At 35.6% G+C, this 20,809-nt stretch overlaps 1 protein-coding gene across 2 annotated transcripts in view; it reads left to right on the forward strand.

Annotated features, from left to right (window-relative positions):
* The window catches only part of ITPR2 (inositol 1,4,5-trisphosphate receptor type 2), a 461,522-nt gene that overhangs the window by 355,471 nt on the left and 85,242 nt on the right, over window positions 1-20,809 (forward strand). For both annotated transcript variants that reach the window (XM_045554169.1, XM_045554170.1), the window contains exons 46-49: window positions 456-563; window positions 5,032-5,224; window positions 7,702-7,827; window positions 17,093-17,268. In XM_045554169.1, coding sequence (XP_045410125.1) covers window positions 456-563; window positions 5,032-5,224; window positions 7,702-7,827; window positions 17,093-17,268 — 603 coding nt within the window. The remainder of the gene's footprint in view (window positions 1-455; window positions 564-5,031; window positions 5,225-7,701; window positions 7,828-17,092; window positions 17,269-20,809) is intronic.

A 20,809-nucleotide genomic window follows, 5' to 3' on the forward strand; every position in this document is an offset into this window, starting at 1 on the left:
TGTAAGCTACTAATGTAGAGCTTTGATTAGATGTCATAAGAGGAACTCTTCTGAAATACAGATACCTATTTATGTGCATATAGGAAGCTACTATTTATATTGTTTTCACTACCTACTAGCCACTGATCTATTGCACTGTTGATCAAGTTGTCTTATATGTGTGTGTAGTTTAAATTTATAATAGGGAATATCAATTATATATCACTGTATTTCTTCCTGGCACAGTCTTACATTAGTGAAGATATAAATTTAATCAACAAATGTTAATAGCGGATCCTTGTGATTCCATTATTTATGCCTTTCAAATATAGACATGCTTTCTTGAAATATAACGGATTGCCATTAACCCCAGGACTGTAAAGCTATGTGTACAAGCGGACAAAATAATTTCAAAGTTCACCCCCAGGAAAGGCGAAGAAAAGATCTAAAACTTTTATCCTTTTCCTTCTCTCTAGCTGGCGCGCCACAACAAACTGTTGCAGCAGATGCTCAAACCAGGATCGGATCCAGAGGAAGGAGATGAAGCCTTAAAATATTATGCCAACCATACTGCACAGATTGAGGTAACCATCTATTATCTCTTGAAAGGGACCAACTGTGAAAAGATATGTTCATTTTCCACTTTAGAACATTTTCATAGTTTTTTTCTAGAACAGTGAAGCAGAACTGAGTGATTTAAAACTGAAAAGTATATATTAAAAGATAAGTGAGGAGTTATCTATAAGAAATTGAGGTGTACATTTTTCAAAGTTGTCTTTTTTTTTTACCAACACTATATATGTAAATTTTTTGGTAATTAATAGAGTTTTTTTTTTTGTTTTTTTCTTTTGGTAATAGAAGTGATTACTGCAGAACAGTGGTGTTTTAGAGATAGGATTATTATGATAGAAGCCATCATTCGAGAAAAGGTTTCTTTTTAAAAATTGTGGAAGGCTTATTAAAGTAGAGCTCTCTAAAGTGTAGACAACATTGGAAGGCACGAATAAAGTTTTCATGTTGCTAGCACAACCTTGGAATGGTTTTAACAGTTTCCATTTCCAGTATGCAGCAATTACGCACCACCCCCCTCCACTCCCCCACCCCAGCCCCGCCATAAATGAGACCTTATTTAATGGCCAGTTGCAGTTCAGGAGTCAAAATGGACTTACCATCATGTGTTCTGAGACCCAGCTGGCTGTCATTTACTAGCTATGGTATCATTTTGACACTAGTTGGCAGAGCTAATCAGGCAGAAGTGAGCAGAGCAGTTGACGCTTGTCACTCCTAATTTACATTCATACATTCATTCATTTTGGCAGACATTTCTTAGTTTTCAGCAGAGTGCATGATGGGCAGCACTGCTGTGTACTCTCAGGATATACCTTATTGTTTATTATTGCCAAACCTTGAGAATGATGAGCATTATTATCTTGTGTCAGAAAACAGAACCCTTGCTCACATTTATAACCACGAATAGTACCAGAGCTTTGGTGTCAGATGAACCCAGTGGAACCCATGAGCTGGATCAGCAGCAAAAACATTGCTCACTGCATCAGGTGCTCGGGAACTGGGAGGCTGGCAGAGTCAGGAAGCTGGAGAAATTGACACAAATAGATCATCAAGCCACAAAGGTCCTGAGGAAGATCCCAGGGGTCAGAGTTCAAAGCTAGGAGATCAGAAGAGATAGGGAATAGCAGGTAGAGTGACAGGCCAGGGAGAGGGGTTTGGTTAATACCTGTGAGACAGGGGGCTGTTGTTTGAGGTGGCTTTATTGATTTCCAGCAGTGAGGAGAGATTCAGTTGGAAATACATACATTCAGTAAATGTTTATTGAGCACTTACTCTCTACTAATTCACACATATAGAAGTGAGTAAGTGTATAAACAAAGGGCCAAGGAAACGTGGAGAAAACAGTAATTAGTTGTGCCTGAGAAATTTCAGGATAGATTTCACAGGGAATTTTGCCATTAAGAATTTATTAAAGACTGAATACAAGATTCTCTTCCAGGCAGGGGATTTCAGATAGAACAACATAAATGAAGGGAAGGTGTGAAAGAACCTAGGAAGAGGATGACTCTTTTCAAAAGATCACTCTGGTTGTTGTTTGGAAAAAGGAGTAAAAAAGAGAATTGAGTGGAGAATAAAGGTAGATTAGACGGAGGATATAACTGCAAATGGGAGAGATGGTGGTATTAAAGATGGCTGTACTGGGAAATACATGCATACACATACACAGATAGCACCCATACATATGCATACAGAGAGATACATTTTTATATAGAGACATACATATCTAGACATACTGACAGGATTGCACGTGTAAGATTTAAAAAAGATGGTGTGGAAAAGGATGTCCTCTGGACTACTGGTCTGAATAAATGGAAAGAAGTTGGTGTCATGGAAATTCTAAGAGAGAGTGAAGTTTGGCAGTTAAGAAGTAGAAGAAGATTATTTGTTCGTTCTTGGATAGATAGAATTTGAGAGGACTCTGAGACATCCATGAAGTTGGATGTAGAAGTCCAGATTTCAAAGGAGTGGTCTGAACTGATGATCTAAATTCTCCTCGTTAACCAATTCTCATGCTCATCCCAAACCTAGTTCATATGACCTACTCAGAGAAGCCTCCCCTCCTTCCTCCAGGAACTCATCAATTGCATCCCACTGGGCATGCTTCTACAGAAGTTTGGCCATTCTTTCAGTTCACTATTTATCACACTGGAATACTGTTAGCACCATGTATGTCACTTATCCCCTACTTGAGGCAGGGGCTGGTCCCCATCATCTTTGTATTTCCAAAACTGAGCACTGTCTGGAACATAACCACAATAATTAATATTGTTTGGAATAATAGTTTGTCTGTAAGTTATAGATTTAAAGACCTTGGGAAATAGGAAGGGCCTTGTATCTAATTCCCTATCCAAGAAAGAATTGCCCAGTAATGATCTGCTTCTACTTTAAATTCTTCCTGTGATAGAGATCTCACTACTTCAGGAGGAAACTGATCCAATTTTAAACAACTCTAATAATTAAAATTCTTTTTAAAAATAAAGAGTTCACATTAGCCCACTTTAATGTTCACCTACTGTTCAGAACATTTGCTCCTCTCTCATCATGAGAGTTTGGCTCTGATATTTGAAGAACCATCATGATTACTAAACTTCAAGTTCTTCTAGATTGGGATTCTTGTTTTATCACATTGAATCACGCCTCATCTAAGGACTGAATAAACATTTTTTGAATAAATATATTGAAAAATTATCCGTATTTGGCTTTTTTCAGCTAGCACATTTCCATTTCCTTCATTAATCCCTCCAGTTTGTCAATGACCTTTGTAAAGGGTGACAACTAGAATCAAACATGTTGTTTCATAAAGGGACTGAGTAGCTTGGCTTATAATCATCAGGATACTATTTCTTTAAAGCATGTTGAGATTTTTAAAAAAATATTTGACACTGTTGGATCAAACCTTTTTTTCCCATATGGTTGCCTTTCATATCAAATATGTCCAATTATTTTGTACAATTAATTTTTTTAACCTATGTGCAGGAAGTTTTATTTAGCACTACTAAATTTCATCTCATTTGTTTTATGACAGTATTCTAGTATGTAGTTTGAATATATAACAGATAATTTAGGATACATTTAGTTACAAGTTTAATAGACTACCTGACTGACAATTGTTTAAATAATAAAAATATTGTATTATCTTATGTAAGTCTGGAGGTACCAGTAGTTCTATAATTGATTTCAGTGACTCAATGATGTCTTCAGACACACAGGCCTGACCCATCTTTCTGCCAGGTTCCTTACCATGCTGGTGATATGTCATCTCATGGTTCCAAAACAGCTGTCAAAGTTTCAAGCATCACACTTTTATGTTACCTTTTGTCCTAAGCAAGAAGAAAGAAGGTACAAGAAAAAAAAAAAAAAGTTTGTTTTGTGCATTTCAGTTTTTGTTATTTTGTGTGTCTCTGTGGCTCTGCTTTTACTAGGAAGCAAACTCTTTCCTGGAAGCACCCCCAGGAAATTCCTCTTTATGCCTCATTTTCCAGAACCAGGCTGCATGCCCACCACCACACCAGTCAGTGGCAGATGGCAATAGAATTACTCTTCTGGCTTAGACCAATCCTTATTAATTCCCGAGGGCTAGGCACTGTATATAAACATGAACCTTAAAATTTAGGATGTATAAACCCTTGTTACATAGTGAAGCTGTATGAAGATTTTCAGCCTGTTTTTTTGTCTAAAGTTAAATGGTCACATATAACAAGGGAGGTTCAAAATGATGAATACTTACATATGGGTATATGTTTAAATGGATATTGTACTTACAAAAATATGTTGTACCATGAATAAGAGACCATTTTAATGATGTAAAGCAGCAGTCCCCAACCTTTTTTGGCACCAGGGACCGGTTTCATGGAAGACAATTTTTCCATGGGCCCAGTGGGGTACGTGGGGATGATTTTGGGATAATTTAGGTACATTACATTTATTATGCAGTCAGACCTCTCTGCTAATGATAATCTGTATTTGCAGCCGCTCCCCAGTGCTAGCATCACCGCCTCAGCTCCACCTCAGATCATCAGGCATTAGATTCTCACAAGGAGCACTCAACCTAGATCCCTCCCGTGTGCGGTTTACAGTAGGGTTCACGCTCCTATGAGAATCTAATGCCACTGCTGATCTGGCAGGAGGTGGAGCTTATGTGGTGATGTGAGTGATGGGGAGCAGCTGTAAACACAGATGAAGCTCCACTCGCTCACCTCTGGCTGTGCAGCCCTGTTCCTAACAGGCCACAGATCAGTACAGAAAGAAAGATTTTAGTTTTTGTTATTTGTAACAAGGTATAGTGTTTATGATATATCAGTCAATTAATTTATCCCATTTAAAGAGAAAAAACAGTCAAGGACTATTTTAGATATTTCAAGCTGACATATTTTTTATAAATGAACTCATAAAATATCAATAAACTCATGCTAAGAACAAAAAAATACTCTTAAGACCAAGGTGTCCAAAAGGCTAAAAATGAATGTGAATCAATGTTTTCAGATCGTTCGACATGATAGGACTATGGAGCAAATAGTTTTTCCTGTTCCCAATATATGTGAATATCTCACTCGAGAATCCAAGTGCCGTGTGTTCAATACCACTGAAAGGGATGAACAAGGAAGTAAAGTGAATGACTTTTTCCAGCAAACAGAAGATCTCTACAATGAAATGAAGTGGCAGAAGAAAATCAGGAGTAAGTACAATAAACTGAAAAGGTTAATTTTGTGTATAATGGCAGATAAATTGGCATTTTGGGACACACGATGGCAATTCGTTTAAGTTGTTTTTTAATTCCTTGCCAGTCTGCTGTTACTGAAATCACTTGTAGGCTTAAGAGCATCAGCTTCATCTACGAGTAGAGCTGAGACACCTGCAGCTTAATGAAAACAGAAAGGCTTGACTAACTAGATCATCTTTTACTGATGATCCTATTTTTTAAATAAATATCATGAATTGCAAGGCTGTAGCTGTATGTTTCAACTATTGAACAGCTGCAGGTTTGAAGCATGTGAATGGGTCCTGACTGGCTTTAACTATCAGTGAATAGGGTGGAGAGACTTCAGCACCAGACGCTCTTCCTCTGTCGTCCTATGATTGAGTAGATGGTTTAATGTTTCTCTGAGGATGATTCTTTTAACACATCTTTACCTCTCCAGACCAAACAAGCTACACATTTTGTAATACTTGTATTTAAATAATGTTATAATTTTACAGTTAAAAATCACCTTAATACAGTTCCCTTTACTTGTGTCTCAGGTCTCAAATCTATTTGGAAACACTGAATTTCAAAATTGTAAATTTAAAAAATTTAAATAAAGTTTAGTTTATTTTCCCAGATAAGAGATAGCATGAGTTTTTAAGAAAAATTGATGGGGGAAAATCTTGAGTAGGTCATTTCTGTCTTTTGGAGTTTTCCAGACAAGTAGGTATATGTTCTCAATACCTCTATTCAACAGTGTTTCATCATTCTAGTTTTCTAGATACTTTAATGGGTATGATTTATGAATTTGAATGGAGCTTGAGAAATACAATCTTTGAGGTTAGGATTGTGGTATGCATTTTCAGGCTTTCTTAGCTGAATGTTTGGAAAAAAATCAAGAAAGAAATCTCTGTCCCTTAGCATTTTACCATGGACAGCCTTATGGAATTCAGTAAAAATTTTGGGTATCCAAAATACATATGAAGACTCAATAATTTTTTTATTTGGGGAATTTGAAAAACTTACATTTTTCCTTGACAGAAAAGTAAAGTGAATAATGAACTAATTCTGTGGGGTCTGTGCTTTGTTTTGATAAAATACATTTTGTCACTTATCAAAAAATAAATCTTAAAATAATTTCCAGTGTACATTTTACTTTAAAGCTTGGAAGCAGCTTATTATGAGGTTATAGGCAGAATCTAATTCATTTGGTTGATTTATAAAGTAACGATTTGTTATTACAAATATACACATCAACATCTTCTAATTTTGTCTAAATAGTCTGCCTTTAAAAATGAGGACTGCTAATTCAGGAATAATAGAGATGCAGATGTTTACAATTTATGATACATTAGTCAGTTAAAGGACTTGATTAATCATAGCATAGTCCAGTGTTGGAATGTTCCATTCCAAGAGAAGAAAAACAAGATGTACTGAAGGGAAGTAAGCAGCGGACTAGATTGAAATTCACAGGATATATCTAGAAAGTTTATAATTTCTATTTGAAAATTGATGTGTCTTTCCCCCTTGACTAACTGGAGTATTTTAATCCTGGTATTAAGATATTACAAGTTAGGGAATGGACAAGACCTGAAGGGGCCAGGTGCGTGCCCAAGGCAGGCTAATAAATTTGGCTCCCATTCAAACTTATGTGCTTTACATTATCTGTTCAATTATTTAGCAGAGGTGGAAAGAACTGATTTTCAGTTACTGTAAACTGTATTCAGTAGATACATTTACTAACTCATTTGCGATGGCAGACCCTGCATCCCTTCTCTGAAAATATTCAGCAAAGCCTTTCCCACTTATTGGTAGTTCTTATTATAGCTTTCATTGTCTTCTGCTATTTCAAACCCAACAAGTTTTCAGGAAGCATTAAGGTTTAAAATGTAGATAATATTATAAATCACTAGTTCCCAGTAAGTAGTACTATGCCATGTTATTAGGTTTCAGAGTTCCAGGTAACAGTGACCATGTCATAGAAATTTTATTAGAGATATATCTGTGCTAGGGGTTTGGGTTTTTTATTTGACTTTAAGGCATGGGAGTGGGACCAATGTATCAACATTACCAAACTGCACAGTGATGTCTATCATTCCATTGAAGGAGGCCCCAGGCAGCTGCTAAACTGCCTTCCCCCTAATCTGTTCTGGGGATAGATTAGGAAGAATTATTGCAGAATCACCTTTTCTGACCACCTTTAGTAATTGCAGAATTACTCACCCTTCCACAATGTTTTAGCTGTAAACTGGCTAAAGGATGAAAGAAGAAATCAGATAGAAACCTCCCTTATGGTACTGATTGTTTTTAATAAACTTTCAAAAATAAGTCGTATTAAATGGTATTTAAATAAACTTTTATAATAGTTTACAAAAGTGATGCATTTAATAAAACATTATTTTAGTAAGCTTCATGTGTTGAAACCAAAATTTGTTTTTCTTTTCTGTTCTCTTGCTCTTCTCCCTTCCTAGATAACCCTGCCCTGTTCTGGTTCTCGAGGCACATTTCCCTGTGGGGGAGCATATCCTTCAACCTGGCTGTGTTCATCAATTTAGCTGTTGCTCTTTTCTACCCATTCGGGGATGATGGAGACGAAGGCAAGTGCTTGTTTTTTTCTTAAATGATAAATATTTTAAAGTTCCAACTTAACTATTTAGATCTTCAAGATAAGAATAATTTAATTCCTGTTAAGTAGATTTTTCTGTATTTATTCAAACTAGAGTATGATAGTAGGCAGAAAAATATGGTCAATAGAAATGTTACTTTTCAAAAAGCTCATTTATAGAATAGTTACTAGAGCTATATTATATATTAGCAAATGAAGCAATGAAAAAAATTTATTATTTCTACCTGATTATTATGACCAAATGCATTTTATACTATATCATCTCAATTATGTGAGAGTTTTGTGCCCAAATATTAATTGTGATTGCCTTAAACAGTTGCATTTCTATTTTACTTTCTTCTGTTCACTTTCTGTCTTGTCTGAGATTTCTATAATAAGCATCCATGTAACCTAAAAATAAAATTTGAATTCTATAATATTGTGTCAGGGATAATAAATAGAATTAAATATTAATAATCTCAGGCTTCAAAAATGTACAGCATAAGACAGAATATAATAATAGAGAATAAAGGGTATTGACTATGAAATTAATATTATTAAACTAAGAATGCATGAGATTTTACAAAAGCAAAGACAAGAGGAATTATACCATTTTAACTGAAATGGGAAATAGCGAAGAAATATGCTGAAGGGTAGGACTTTGGGAAAAGTTTTACATTTGACAAAGTGCATGGGAAAATATGTTACAGGCTTGGGGACATAATCAGGTAAGTAAATTTGGAAAGGCATGGAAAGAAAAGATGAGAGAAATCAGCAATTAATAACCATGGGATGCTTTTGTATCTCATCTGTTCATGGGATTATTATGAGAATTTAATGAGGTGCTATAGGTAAAGCATTTAGAAGAGTACCTGGTAAGCTTTTGATAAAGTTTACTTGTTGGTGGTACAAAGTAAATATTTATAGTATAGAGGGAAGCCTAGTAAAAAGATGACATGATGAGAGCAAGAGGTATTTGAGCCTATTTCAGATGAACTGGAGGAGGGCAGGAAAGGAATTGGGAATCCCAGTGGAATTTGCTCTGTCACAGGTTCATTACAGGATAACATAGATATCCAAGTTCTAAACTTTAGCTATCTTCTCAGTGGTCATGAATAACCACTTTTTTTGGAAGTCATGCCAATGATAAAAGAAGAATATTGGGCAATGGAATGGAAGTGTGAGTTAGATAGCAGTGAAAAATGTAGCAAATATCTGGCCATCCATTGTGGAGAAGCAGCAAATACACCAGGAGGTGGAAACAACTTTCTCTTCACTGTGTTTAGTCTCCTTTAGTGATGAACTCTTGGCACAGAAGAATACAACCTCTTGTGAAGAGAGAAGTCCAGCTTGAAATGATAAATTAGTATCATCTGCACACAGAGTGCTGAGACGATTGTAGAGTCCTGGTTAATAGAAGTATAAAGCCTTAGAGGTGAAAGCAATTCTGGAAATCATTTAATATCAAGCCCTCATTTGACAGAGGAAGAGACGGAAGCCCAGAAAGCCTAAAAAATGGCAGATCTCAGAGTAGAAGACTAACCCTTTTGTGTCCAGGGTAGGACCTTTCTCCATGAATGGTTGGATTGGAAGCATGTTGATAACAGGTGTCCCTTCATACAGGACCTAAGTGTCCCTGAGTTCCTTTCCACAATATCCCTTTCTTGACCACTGGAGCCAATGTATATAGCCTCTGCTGCCACCTATTGTACGTGAAATATAATAGTGGTGGGAAACACCACCCCTCTGGACAATTAGTTGCCCTTTACTCACTCAGAAGAGAGCAGAACACCTGGTATGTTTTCAGTACTTGCCTGACTAATAATAGTTACAACAGTAATACTGATAGTAATAACAGCAACTGATGTTGTTTAGCATGTAGAGTGGGTCAGGCAAAATTCTAAGCGCTTCACAAACATAATTTCACTTAATCTTCCTGACATACCTATAGAGTACTAAATTCTTATGGATGGAGAAGCAGAGGCTTAATATTTTCCTAATAATTTGGGACTGGAATCCAGAAATATGTATTTTTTAATACTTTCACGAGGTATTGCTCATGCAACTGGTCCTTGAACAAGAACCTGAAACCACATATTTAAAAGAGTTTGGAGTAAGGCTGCAGCCTCAGAAAGAAATAGGACTAACAAACACAAGACTGGAAAACATGGTGGCCCATCATGGGGTGTAATTGCAGACTTGACCCTTGAAAAACAATTAGATAGAAGTTAACAGTAGTAACCAAGGTAGAGGGTCAGTCTTAGGGTATCTGAGTAGGTGTGGTGCTTAGAGGAAAGGGAAGACATGAACTGCTATTTTTGCAATATGGAAGCCCAAGCCAAGGCTGTGTCTGGGCATCTGACTAGTTCTGAATGAATTATTTATAATCTATGAATAAGGTTAACATTTTGGTCTGTATGAGCTCAGTCTCTAGACCTCAGTCTCAAAACAATGCATACCTAGGAAGGCTGAGGAAACAGAGCCAAGACTGATAAGCACACTTGGCCATCAGAACTGTCCAGAGAAGGAAAATTCTGTGCTGGTGGCAAAAGTTCTCTGATGCTGGATTTTGTTAAACAGGCTGGATGACTTTTGCCATGAATGCTTTGAAGTGATATAAAGATTAATTAGATTAAAGGTGGGTTGAAATTCCTTCAAGGAGTGCTCAAAAAATGAGGGGAATATGTTATAGAACACAACATCCAAATTGGAAGGCCTTTCAGTGGTCAAATACGAAAAAATTTTGAGGAAAAAATTATTGGCAGTAATATAACACATAGAATAAAATAAAAATCCAGGAGCCCATATTGATAAGTGAGAAGAGAAAGCTCTTCCTTGTAATTGTATTTCAATTAATACAATCTAGACAGAATGATGGAAATGTAATGTCACCATTTGGCAAACATTATAGTAGTGAGAATTATCAACAGCTGCTAAAATTATGAGTGACTATGTAATAAAAAGTATATAATGAGAAACAGGATATTGACATAGTTTTAAGAGTGTCTCCCCACAACATACTTATTAATTACAAATGTCAAAGTAGTAACTTTAAGGTGAAAAAAGGGAAATCACTTTAAGCAACGGATCAGCATTAATGTTACCAGCAATGAGACACAGTAACCTCATGTGCCTCCTGATACAGTCCACTAATGAGGATGTAGCATCATTTGCCAAAAATGAACAAACTGAGGAAATTTCAGACAAACTCAAAGTGAGGGACATTTTACAAGATAATTGGACAGGACTCTTCAAAGGTGCCAAGCTTGTGAAAGAAAGATTAAGGAACTGTCCAAATTACAAGAGACTAAAGAAACATGACAACTACACTTAGGGTTATGATCCTGGTCTAGAAAAAGGACATTAATTGGGCACTTGACCAACGTTGAGTAGATAGATTAGATAAAAGTGGTCTATCAATGTTAATTTCCTGATATTGATTTTTTTTTATTTTTATTTTTTTGAGACAGAGTCTCACTTTGTTGCCCGGGCTAGAGTGAGTGCCGTGGCGTCAGCCTAGCTCACAGCAACCTCAAACGATCCTTCTGCCTCAGCCTCCTGAGTAGCTGGGACTACAGGCATGCGCCACCATGCCCGGCTAATTTTTTCTATATATATATTTTAGTTGGCCAGATAATTCTTTCTATTTTTAGTAGAGACAGGGTCTCGCTCTTGCTCAGGCTGGTCTCAAACTCCTGAGCTCAAGGGATCCACCCGCCTTGGCCTCCCAGAGTGCTAGGATTACAGGCGTGAGCCACCACGCCCGGCTTGATATTGATTATTGTAATGTGGTTATGTAAGGTATTGACATTTGGGGTATGTAGGTGAAGGATATTTGGGAATTTTTACATTATTTTTGCAACTATTACTTGAGTCTGAAAGAATTTTGAAAAGTTGAAAAAGGCCCGGCGTGGTGGCTCACACCTGTAATCCTAGCACTCTGGGAGGCCGACCCGGGAGGATCTCTTGAGGTCAGGAGTTCAAGACCAGTCTCAGCAAGAGTGAGACCCTGTCTCTACTAAAAATAGAAAGAAGTGATCTGGACAGCTAAAAATGTATATAAAAAAAATTAGCCAGGCATGGTGGTGCATGCCTATAGTCCCAGCTACTCGGGAGGCTGAGACAGAAGGATCGCTTGAGCCCAGGAGTTTGAGGTTGCTGTGACCTTGTTACCATGGCACTCTAGCCCGGGCAACAGAGTGAGACTCTGTCTCAAAAAAAAAAAAAAAGAAAAATTGAAAAAGAAAAAAAAATAAATATAAGAATTCTATCCAACACTGAAGTGCCATGATTCCGGGTATAGAATTTGATCGTGAAATCACCTGGTAAATCTTTGGCTAACAAAAGCCCCCTGGTTAAAATGTGCCACACTTTCCAACCCCAGACCCTAATTAATACCTGCTGCTCCAGAATCAGTGAGGCCAGAGTGGCAGTGAGAACAGAGGGGCTGAGCTGTGTGCTCTGTCTCCTAGCATGTTCTCCAGCCTGATAACACCTGAGCTGCTGGCAGTTTCTTGTGTCCAAATATCTGGTTCAAATATCTGGGTTAAATATTAACTGAGAGAGTAGTGTCTCCCTTCAACCAGTGTAGTGGCATAAAATAACTAAACGGAGATATTTAAGGGGAAGATGCTTCTCAGAGGACCAGTTTTTGGGGCACCCTCAACCCTCTGCTGAGATAGAGAATCTCCTTTCATTGCCAGATTTTGAAGAGTTCAGTTTGAATTTATTCAAGGATCCAGGGTTTATTTTTGTGGTCATAGGTTTTGGTTTTGGTTTCTTTGGTTGATGGGGTTTTGTGACTATTTGTTTGTTTAACATATGCTTCTCTAAAAAAGAAACTTGTACAGATGTTGAAGAGTAAAGCACAGTTGTTGATGCCAGGAAGTCTCCTAGATGTCCACTCAGAAGTTGAAAATTGTCATGCCAACAATCCCTGGCCTGGATTTGGTAAAGGCAGACAAGGTAGTGGAGAAAATTGATGCCATGGGAGTTTCTTATACCAAGATAGCATGTAATTTTTTAAAAAATCATATTCAAATTTGGTGTGCAACTCTTTTTTCCATCAAGTGCTTTGTGTTAAAGAAAATAAAGTTCTTCGGGGTGATTTCAATTCATTTAACTTAACTATTGACAAAGTGCTACTATGTGCCAGGCACTGTGCTAGACCCTAGAAATGCAAAGATTAGTAAACCTGTCCTTGTCTTAAGGAGCTCTAGTTAAGGGACCAAGAACTAAATAAGGTACAGTACTAAAGACTATGCATGGATTTATGAATGGATGTCTACTCTAGCTGGACTGAAGTAGAGGAAACAGGAAGTCTTTTGAGACTATGTGGGAAGCAGAGGAAGAGCAGGAGACAGGGAAGTGAGAAGAATCATGTTCTATACAGTAAACTATAAAGTCAGCATGACATAGAGAGCAGAGTTCCATTATGTGAATTAAAATTTCCAATTTTTCTGTCTGAATTTTCTTTTATAAAGGATAAACTCCATACTTTCTAAGAGTTAAAGATGTATAGGGTACATCAAGTGCAGGGACACAGACCAGTGGAACAGAACAGAAAATCCAAATATAAAACCATCCTCATATATCCATCTAATTTTTGACAAAGCAGACAAAAACATACTCTGGGGAAAAGAATCCTTATTCAATAAATGGTGCTGGGAAAACTGGATAGCCACATGTAGAAGACTGAAACAGGACCCACACCTTTCACCTCTCACAAAAATCAAATCACAGTGGATAACAGACTTAAACCTTAGGTGTGAAACTATTAGAATTCTAGAAGAAAATGTAGGAAAGACTCTTATGGACATTGGCCTAGGCAAAGAATTTATGAAGAAGACTCCTAAGGCAATCACAGCAACAACAAAAATAAATAAATGGGACCTGATTAAATTAAAAAGCTTCTGCACAGCCAAAGAAATAGTCACAAGAATAAACAGACAACCTACAGAATGGGAAAAAATTTTTGCATGCTACACATCAGATAAAGGACTGATAACAAGAATCTATTTAGAACTCAGGAAAATCAGTAAGAAAAAATCAAACAACCCTATCAAAAAGTGGGCAAAGGACATGAATTGAAATTTTTCAAAAGAAGATATAAGAATGGCTAACAAACATATGAAAAAATGCTCAACATCTCTAATCATCAGGGAAATGCAAATCAAAACCATGGTGAGATATCACTTAACTCCAGTGAAAATGGCCTTTATCAAAAAGTCCCAAAACAATAAATGTTGGTGTGGATGCAGAGAGACAGGAACACTCATACACTGCTGGTGGGACTGCAAACTAGTGCAACCCCTGTGGAAAGCAATATGGAGATACCTTAAACAGATACAAGTAGACCTACCATTTGATCCAGCAATCCCATTATTGGGCATCTACCGAAAAGAACCAAAGACATTCTATAAAAAAGACATCTGCACTCGAATGTTTATAGCAGCACAATTCACAATTGCAAAGATGTGGAAACAACCCAAGTGCCCATCAATACATGAGTGGATTAATAAAATGTGTTATATGTATACCATGGAGTACTACTCAGCTATAAAAAATAATGGTGATATAGCACCTCTTGTATTTTCCTGGATAGAGCTGGAACCCATTCTACTAAGTGAAGCATCCCAAGAATGGAAAAATAAGCACCACATGTCCTCACCAGCAAATTGGTTTCCCTGATCATCACCTAAGTGCACATAAGGGAATAACACCAATTGGGTGTCAGACAGATGTGGGGTGTGGGGGGAGGGGATGGGTGTATACCTACGTAATAAATATGATGCTCACTGTCTGGGGAATGGACACGCTTGAAGCTCTGACTCGGGGGGATGGGGGGCATGGACAATATACATAACCTGAACTTTTGTACCCCCATAATAAACTGAAATAAAAAAATAAAAAAATAAAAAAAATAAAAAAATAAGAAAGAAATAAAAATAAAAGATGTATAGGGTAAATTCTAAAAATTTTTTCTATTATAAAAATAATGCATGCTCATTATATAAAATTGACACAAATATGAAGTATTCAGGAGTGAAAACATTCTCCCTTTCCTATCATTAATGGGTAAAGATTGCATTGAAAATCTTTACTATCTTCTCCAGAGTTTGTCAGAGAGATTTCAATTTTTTTAGCATTGAATCATCAGGGAAAAAAGCAGTATTATTCTTACAGAAGATAATTACAAACATCATTGTCCATTAATAGATGTTTTAAATAGCTATTAAATATAAATATGTGGTATAGTTTATTCATTCCACGAACACATATTTAGCATTAAACTATGTGCAAGGTACTATGCTAGACACTCTCTGAGTTCTTTTTACAAAGGGATCAAACACCCAATTTTAAGTGCATGGCTATAATTTCTTGCTTAATTGAGGGGAAATCTCAGCAAGCCAGTTACTGTCCTAGAAAGAATGGTGAAGATGTGGCTAGCTTATCAGGCATTAATGACAAAGTACAGTTGACTATCTGTGATAAATCTGGGACTTCTAGAATAAGAATGTCACACCAAGACATTACTTATGAATTATCCTGACAAGTTGAATGACTGGGTGAAAGTTTATATGAAGATGTCGGCAGTTTTAGTATACTTAAAAGTGAAGCTCCACAACTTGGGGAATTTATAACTAGAGACTTAGTTAATTACTCAAAACAAACTCACAGTGTCTGTTTTTGTGTATTCACTTAATCAACAGATATTTATTTGTTGCTACATAGCAGGCACTGTGACAAGCCCAGGTCCTCACCCTTACAGAGTTTATACTCTGATAAAGTCTCAAGTCCCAGTGAGCAAGAGAGAAGGTTGAAGGCATTATTCTCTCTATGGCTCTTTGAGATCTGTGAAATCAAGACAGTTGAAGGTCAGGCTGTATTTTGGGAGACAGAGTGCTTCCAAACTGACATCATAATAAATATGAGCAGGGTACCCATTTTGTTAGCATTGCCAGAGGACAGGAATCGAAGGTAACTTTCAAAGCAAGTTTACACTTTTTCTTTCCCCATCTCCAAATTAGTCTTATCAGATCATAAATTCGGTGAGAGGGAAGATCAAATCTTTCTTCCCAACCTTCTTTTGTCATTGTTTGCTTTAAGAGACAACACCATAAGAAAATTGCAAAAATAAACATGCGTAAACTAATGCTGGTCACTATCTGATTTTTTTGTTGTTTTTAACATCAGACAGGATCTTTCTACCTACTTTTGAGATGTTAGCACCACTATGAGCTAAAGGCCGGTACAAAATTCATGAAAGGAGGCAGGGTTTTGATGATAGTATAAAAGCTCTGTACACCAAAGCCCTTGAGGTGTTTTGGATGGCATGTGGTAGTAAATTTTATAAATAATAAAAAGAGGTATGGCCCAAAGAATAAAAACCATTATGGGATACTTGCCAAAGGAAGTAGTGGAAAATCTCCTTTTTTTGTTTCCCCTGTGACTATGTCGGCCTATAGACACGTGTTTGAGGTCTCAGAGCTGATCCAGTCAGCTGGAGAATGTTGCCCCTTAATTTTCTTCTGCCCACGCAGCACCACAAGACCTTCAGAGGGGGAGTCCTCAGATGCATATGTCAGTGCACATGCCAATGAATTGTACCTCTTTGTAAAGAAAATATATTTTTAATTCTCATTTTAGGGCAGTTCCTAAGACATTTTGTTTGTAATGGAGTTCATTTTAAGACATTTGGAACTTTTGTTTTTTGATGATTAAATGGCTCAATGCTTTTTTAGAACTTGAGGTGCCTTCAGGTACACACGTTCATATATATACATTTGTACGTGTATGTGTGTTTTCACAGTTAAAGCTTGTGTCTATTGTATAAAGACTGGGTATTCTACATAGTGGATTCTTCACAGGAATTTATAATATGGAAATGACAATAATAGAACAAGACAAGTTGTGAGTTCAATGAATAAAATCCCTGATTTCACATGATTTAGCTATACATCTAGTGGTCATTAATCATAAATTTTGAATTAAGTTTTCCAAATGGGATAGGTCTATCAAAAGTATTTAGAAAATCAGTTCCATATGAAAGAAAGATGAATAATTCTCAGACTTGCTTTTTGGAAATATAATAGTGAATAATGTGTTCAAAGACATATCCTCGAAGTATAAAGAGTATAGAGTAGGATTGTTTTGAAATTCAGTGCATTATTCCTATAGCATATAAGGTAAAGCAAATATTTTAGCATTTTCTAGTTTTGTTCTCAGTAAAAATAAACTTCTTCCACATTTTACAGGTACACTTTCTCCATTGTTCTCGGTTCTTCTTTGGATAGCAGTTGCAATCTGCACATCTATGTTGTTTTTCTTCTCCAAACCTGTGGGTATTCGGCCATTTCTTGTATCAATAATGCTCAGATCAATATATACAATAGGTCTTGGGCCTACATTAATACTGCTTGGTGCAGCTAATGTAAGTACTTTACTTAGCTTTTTACTGTTATAGAATTAGTTAAAAATGTATAAAGTATAAAAATGTAACTATATGCTTATAAATAATTTATACACAGTGAATTCTAATTTATTGTGAATCTAAGTTAACCAGAGTACAATTTGTAAATTCTTTATTTAATTTTGAGAGAAAGAAAAAATTACAAGTAAAAAAATTGATTGATTTAAGAAGGTAACATTTGGGGCATCACCCAGTTCTTCCATCAATTTAATGCAATCCAGTTTTAATGCCTTCTGCATCGTATACCTACAGCTATTGGCAAAAATGACTCTGAGCCACAGTTAACATCCTAAAGTAACATCCAAATAATCTAAGAAAGATTAAATTATAGTCAGTAGAATTTTGGAATTGAATACCTTTTATCCAATGATCTAAGAAAAAGGGTTGTTCTATGAGAAAATATGAAATTGGGCTTTTTATGTGAACAAATCTTAAACTTGTAAAAAGCATAGATGAGATTAATTTTTTTCTACCAAATCTTGAAATATTAGAACAAGGAAGTGCATTTTTAAGCTTGAGTTAGGCAAGTTTAGAATAGGTGAGCCAGAGTACTATTTCAAAAAGCAAGTGATAACATTTATGGAAATAATTTTACTCATGAAATAATATTTTAAGGGGACTAGCCACTTTATGCATGACAGAGCCGTCAAGAGATATTAAGAAAAGGTAAATCATCAGGTTGATGAAATAACAAATGTCCAGGTAAGCAAATAAATATTGCTATATGTCTGCTGAATACCTAAAGCACTTGCTATTTTTTCCTGGCTTTCCAACTTGATGTCCTATAGTCTCGTATCTGTAGTTAGGGCTAGTCTCTCCTACATTATACCCTTCCTAAGCATAATGATTGATCATTCATTGTCTAGAGCTTCATAGGGGCTCAGTAAATATTTCTTAAATAAATTAACTAATGAGAGAAAATGAAAAAGTGAGTGAAATGATTATCTTTGTACATTTAGGACATCTTGCACATAAAATACATGGCAAATATTTATTGACAATGAATAAATGAAATAGTCAACAAAACTTTTGAGAATTATAAAGCTGAGCTAACATGGGCAATTCTATGTTTCAGTATTTGTGACCTCTATTTTATTATAATTCTTTAAAAATTGGACATGATAGATATGACAGCTCCCAATTAACTAGAACATTCAGACAACCAAATCACCAATTATCCTCAATCATGTCCATAAAGGGAAATGTACTATACATACAAAGAAGTCTATCAGTAAAGAATTTTGTAAAGTACCAAATGTTCTATTCTGTAAGTTTCTTGAAAGCAGTTGTCACATTCATATATATAAACCTACCCTCCTCACTCTCTCCTAACTCTGTGTTCTCCACCTTAATAGCTGACATTTAAACATTCAAAAAGTATTCACATGAACTGAACTTGTACTTTCTATGCTTTGGAAATAAACTCATTTTGCAATATTACCAACTAAGCTAATTATAGAATCTTTGTGAATTTATCTAGATTTTTTTAAACCTATGTGTTTGGCTTAAAAAAAAATACGTTGAATACTGAACCATATTACTTGAAAAAGGAAATCATCTTCATAAAACTGGTAACTGGCCCTCAGTAAGACATTAATCCAAGTGAAAAAAAATTCATGTTTGAGAAAGTGAAATAATAGCTAGAGTTGGGCCAAAAATAACAAACATTTACTGGGCCTCTGTTATATCATAGGCAGAAAAAATACCAAGAGGTAGAGGATATGGTTCTTGCTATCCAGAAGCTGCTATGTCAGACTCACCAATTTGCATTTTCTTTGTCTTCAGAACAAGAATATATAAAGAGATAGGGAATAACATCCTGATGGTTATTGGGGGAAACCAAAAACATTTGGAGTATTTTTCTTTTCCCCTTCATGGGACAGGATAAAAAGATAACTTCTACCTGGTTTGGTGAGAATAATTCCACTGTGACAAATAACTGTTCAAAGGAGAGGCAAGTTTTATACTTTCATTTCTTTGTGAGAAAGAATATACATGTGTGTGTGTGTGTGTGTATATATAATATATATATAATAAGATATATATATATATCTTATTAACTACATGAATCTGTGGATACACTAATACCCTTCACAGCAGAAAACTGTTTGCACAGCCAGATGATACATTATGGTCTACCAGTCCAGGGCATTTTGAACAAGGAAAATAGTCAACTTTGATTTAGGAACAAATTCAATGGAATAATTGTGATTTGATATTGTAGATATTAGCAGAAAAGTTACATATAATTTTAATATTATCTGGATTAATAAAAATGTTTTAGCAAATATCATCTTCCCTAACTTCTAACATGAGAGGTTCATTACAGAACTATCAATGGTTTACCATTACCCAAGAGGCATGAAAAAAATAAATAAATGAAAACATAAATCAGTCATGTTTTATACCTTAGGGTTCAGTATGTTTATTAACTTAATTTACATCTAAAGGTTTGCATTGTGTAACAGGTGAAACTGTAAGTGCTAAAATTACAGGTATCAGAAACAGGAAAAGCAAAAGAAGACATCTACCTGACAGTTTTGCTTTAATGAGAATCAAAATTCTAGACTTTAGGCAAATCAACAAGCCTCTGAATTTCATTATTCTCATCAGTGAAAAGAAGATGTTAAAACCTGGTCTATCTTGACCAGGTTGTTGAGAAGATTAGTGTAGAAGATTTATAAGAGAATAACAGTGATAATGATATAATGGTAATATTAGCTACCGTTTACCAAGTGTCTAATATGTGATGCAGCGTTCAGTTGTAAAACATTGCTACCATGATTACAAAAGTGTTTGTATGTTGGTTCACAGAGAGTTATTTATTTCTGCATTCTGTCTTTCACCATGTTCAGCAAATGCAGAAAGTTCCTTTTTGGGAAAAGGAATCAAGTGGGAGGAAAGCCCTCAATCTGTGTTCTGAGCGCTTACTAATAGTATTATCAATTTCTGTTTATTGTGGTGCTTCATTTTTCGTGTCATTTTCCATTTCTAAAATTTTTTAAGTTTTGTTTAGATTTCAACTAGTTTACCTTGTCATAGGAGTTATCTCAGTACTTCAGATGTTTCAAAAAATTCAAAGGTTTTTTTTCTCTGCTGTAAAATACGTCTTATTACCCGGAATAGTTTTCTTCCCATCTGCTACACTACATCATTAGTTATTGGTAATGGAAATTAATATATTATTCTGACAAATATAAGCACATATTTTATAAATTTGGAGTCACTTTATTTTTTTCATACCACTAAAATTATTTGTAAACCTCATTTTAATAACTATAATATTTCCAGTCATATAGATGTTATATAATCTGTTTACTCTGTTAATTTGTTATTTATATTTTTAGGTATTTTTATAATAAATAATGCAGAAAATACCAGGGAAATATATTTTAATATCTTCTAAACACTTCTTATCTGCAGCATTTTTTTTCTTTTCTAGTAATGCCTGGAAATGTGTGATTTATTTAATAACTTGGCCTTACCATTTTGCAGAGAGGAG

Source organism: Lemur catta, chromosome 6 (assembly GCF_020740605.2).
Source record: "Lemur catta isolate mLemCat1 chromosome 6, mLemCat1.pri, whole genome shotgun sequence".
In the NCBI taxonomy this organism is placed as follows: domain Eukaryota; kingdom Metazoa; phylum Chordata; class Mammalia; order Primates; family Lemuridae; genus Lemur; species Lemur catta.